Source organism: Galeopterus variegatus, unplaced genomic scaffold, assembly GCF_000696425.1.
Source record: "Galeopterus variegatus unplaced genomic scaffold, G_variegatus-3.0.2 Scaffold841, whole genome shotgun sequence".
Lineage (NCBI taxonomy): Eukaryota > Metazoa > Chordata > Mammalia > Dermoptera > Cynocephalidae > Galeopterus > Galeopterus variegatus.
The window spans coordinates 450661-452797 of record NW_007726952.1 but is presented as its reverse complement, the minus strand read 5'-3'; the positions used below and the strand labels follow the sequence as shown (position 1 = coordinate 452797).

Genomic DNA, 2137 nt, shown 5'->3' with positions numbered 1-2137 from the left:
GAGCGCCGCCGCACTTCCCAAGCGGCGCACTGTAGCAGTGCGCCACCGGGCCGGCCCCAAGTCTTGATGCTTAACATTTCTCAAATTGTTATTCCACTAAACAACAGCTACATGATCTTTGCTCAAAAAGTCTGAAAAATGTTAAAATGACTGCCACACTTCTTGGAGCCTTTATTTCTTATTTTATTTTTGGTGGCTGGCCAGTACAGAGATATGAACCCTTGACCTTGGTGTTATCAGCAATGCTCTAACCAAGTAACTAACCGGCCAGCCTCCCTTTAATGTGACTTTTTTTCATAGAACACATATCAAAGCCTGCAATAGTAAATTCTAGGAATACCACTTTGGAAAACATTGGCCCTACTATACTAATCGTTTCTCAAACTCTACAAGTTTTTCTCCTAAGAAACACCAAAAATATTAATAAGATGTGTCATCTTTGAGGGCAGTTAGATGATAATACATTATCAATCTTTCTACCTCCAGGGCCTGGTAATTCCCATAATACTCAATAAATACTAACTTAATCTAGGACTTTTAAAGAAGCAAAATGAAATAAAAATAATTTTAAAGTAACAAAAAACTCAAATCCAAAATATTATCTTTTCAATGTTATAAAAGAAGCAAAATACCTATGTTTTGCTGAATTTTCAATACTATTGTTTTAAATGGTTGTTCATCATCTGTGCTGTCAAATGAAGCTTCGATATTCATAGAGGACTTTACACAAGCTGCAAGAGAATAATAAGAAATCCTACATAAAACGACAATTACCATTTTAAACTAAGTTTTAAAGAACATTATAAAGAACATACATATAATAGACATACATTTTCTTTCCATTTGTCTTTTTTATAACATAATGAATTTGCTCATTACCAAAATTATAGTGAATTAAATCTCATGGAATATATGTCAAATTTACACAGTTTTCAAAACACTTAATATAGCTTTATCAATGACCTAAACCAGAGGGCCACATACTAGTACAGATAAATAGATATCAAAAATCAAACCAGATAGTAACAGGGTAAATTTCAGTCTTACTTGAGAATAATTTATATCATTCTTGGTGGTTTTAGCAATTAATAATTTCAAATATTAGATATTAATAATAAAACCAGGGATCAGCAAACTGCAGCCCAAGGGCCAAATCTGTTTTTGTACAGCTCTCAAGCTAAGAATGGATTTTTACANACTATCTGGCCTTATACAGAAAAAGTTTGCTGACTCGATCTAATCTGACATTTGAAATATACAATCAAAATATGATCAGAAATTTGACCTTAAAACAACTCTGAATGTTAGTAAGCAAGGCAAGCACATCACCCCATTTTACAGATGGAAAACAAAACTTAGGAGGTTAAGTGCAAAACTTGGGAGGGTCATGAACAGTTGACTAAGGATTCAAACACAGGTTCTCATTCTACTTCATTATGCTGACAGCAATTTATGAAGGTTGGACTATCTGAATTTCTTTAACACTTTTTAGAAGTGTTTGATAACATCCTTAGAAGTCACATAGGCCAGTGACTTTCGATTTTTTCCAGTGCTGAAGAATCCTATGAAAACAAATAAAATCTAACAGAAAATCTCAGTTGGTAAAATAGATGAAAGTAGTACTACTCAGGCTGAAGCAGGGATGGAGGGCTCCTGGAGCCAGACCAGTTCCTTTCTTCCCCCTGCCCCCACTCCCCCAGAGGTGGTAGTGGAGAGCTGCTCTGTAGCAACTCTAGGGAACTACTTCTGATTAATCCCTTTATTTACAAAAAGAAAAGAGAACCACAGAGTGAGAGATAGTAAATACTGTTTAAATTTAAAGTAAAATAGCCTATTGGTTGAATTTAAAATGTCCTTATAGACATCTCTATATCCCAATAAACTAGGACAGGCTCACAAGGTACGTATTACACATAAACTAACCACAGGAACAGATATCTGTGGTACCAAAATAGATGAAAGAAAACAATTACCTATTATTCATTAATTGCTCATGCAGAAAAGTTTAGTGTAATTTTTAGAAATAATCCTTGTAACTATCTCATTACAATCAAGGGCAACACTACTGGTTTTTTCGTCTTCAACCATATAACTAAAGTACTTTAAAAACAGACATAAAACCCTCCTCTTTTTTTCT

At 34.2% G+C, this 2137-nt stretch overlaps 1 protein-coding gene across 1 annotated transcript in view; it reads right to left on the bottom strand.

Annotated features, from left to right (window-relative positions):
- The window catches only part of LOC103590578 (chromosome unknown open reading frame, human C1orf27), a 39483-nt gene that overhangs the window by 1700 nt on the left and 35646 nt on the right, over positions 1-2137 (bottom strand). Inside the window, 1 exon segment of the mRNA XM_008572835.1 lies at positions 633-731. Coding sequence (XP_008571057.1) covers positions 633-731 — 99 coding nt within the window.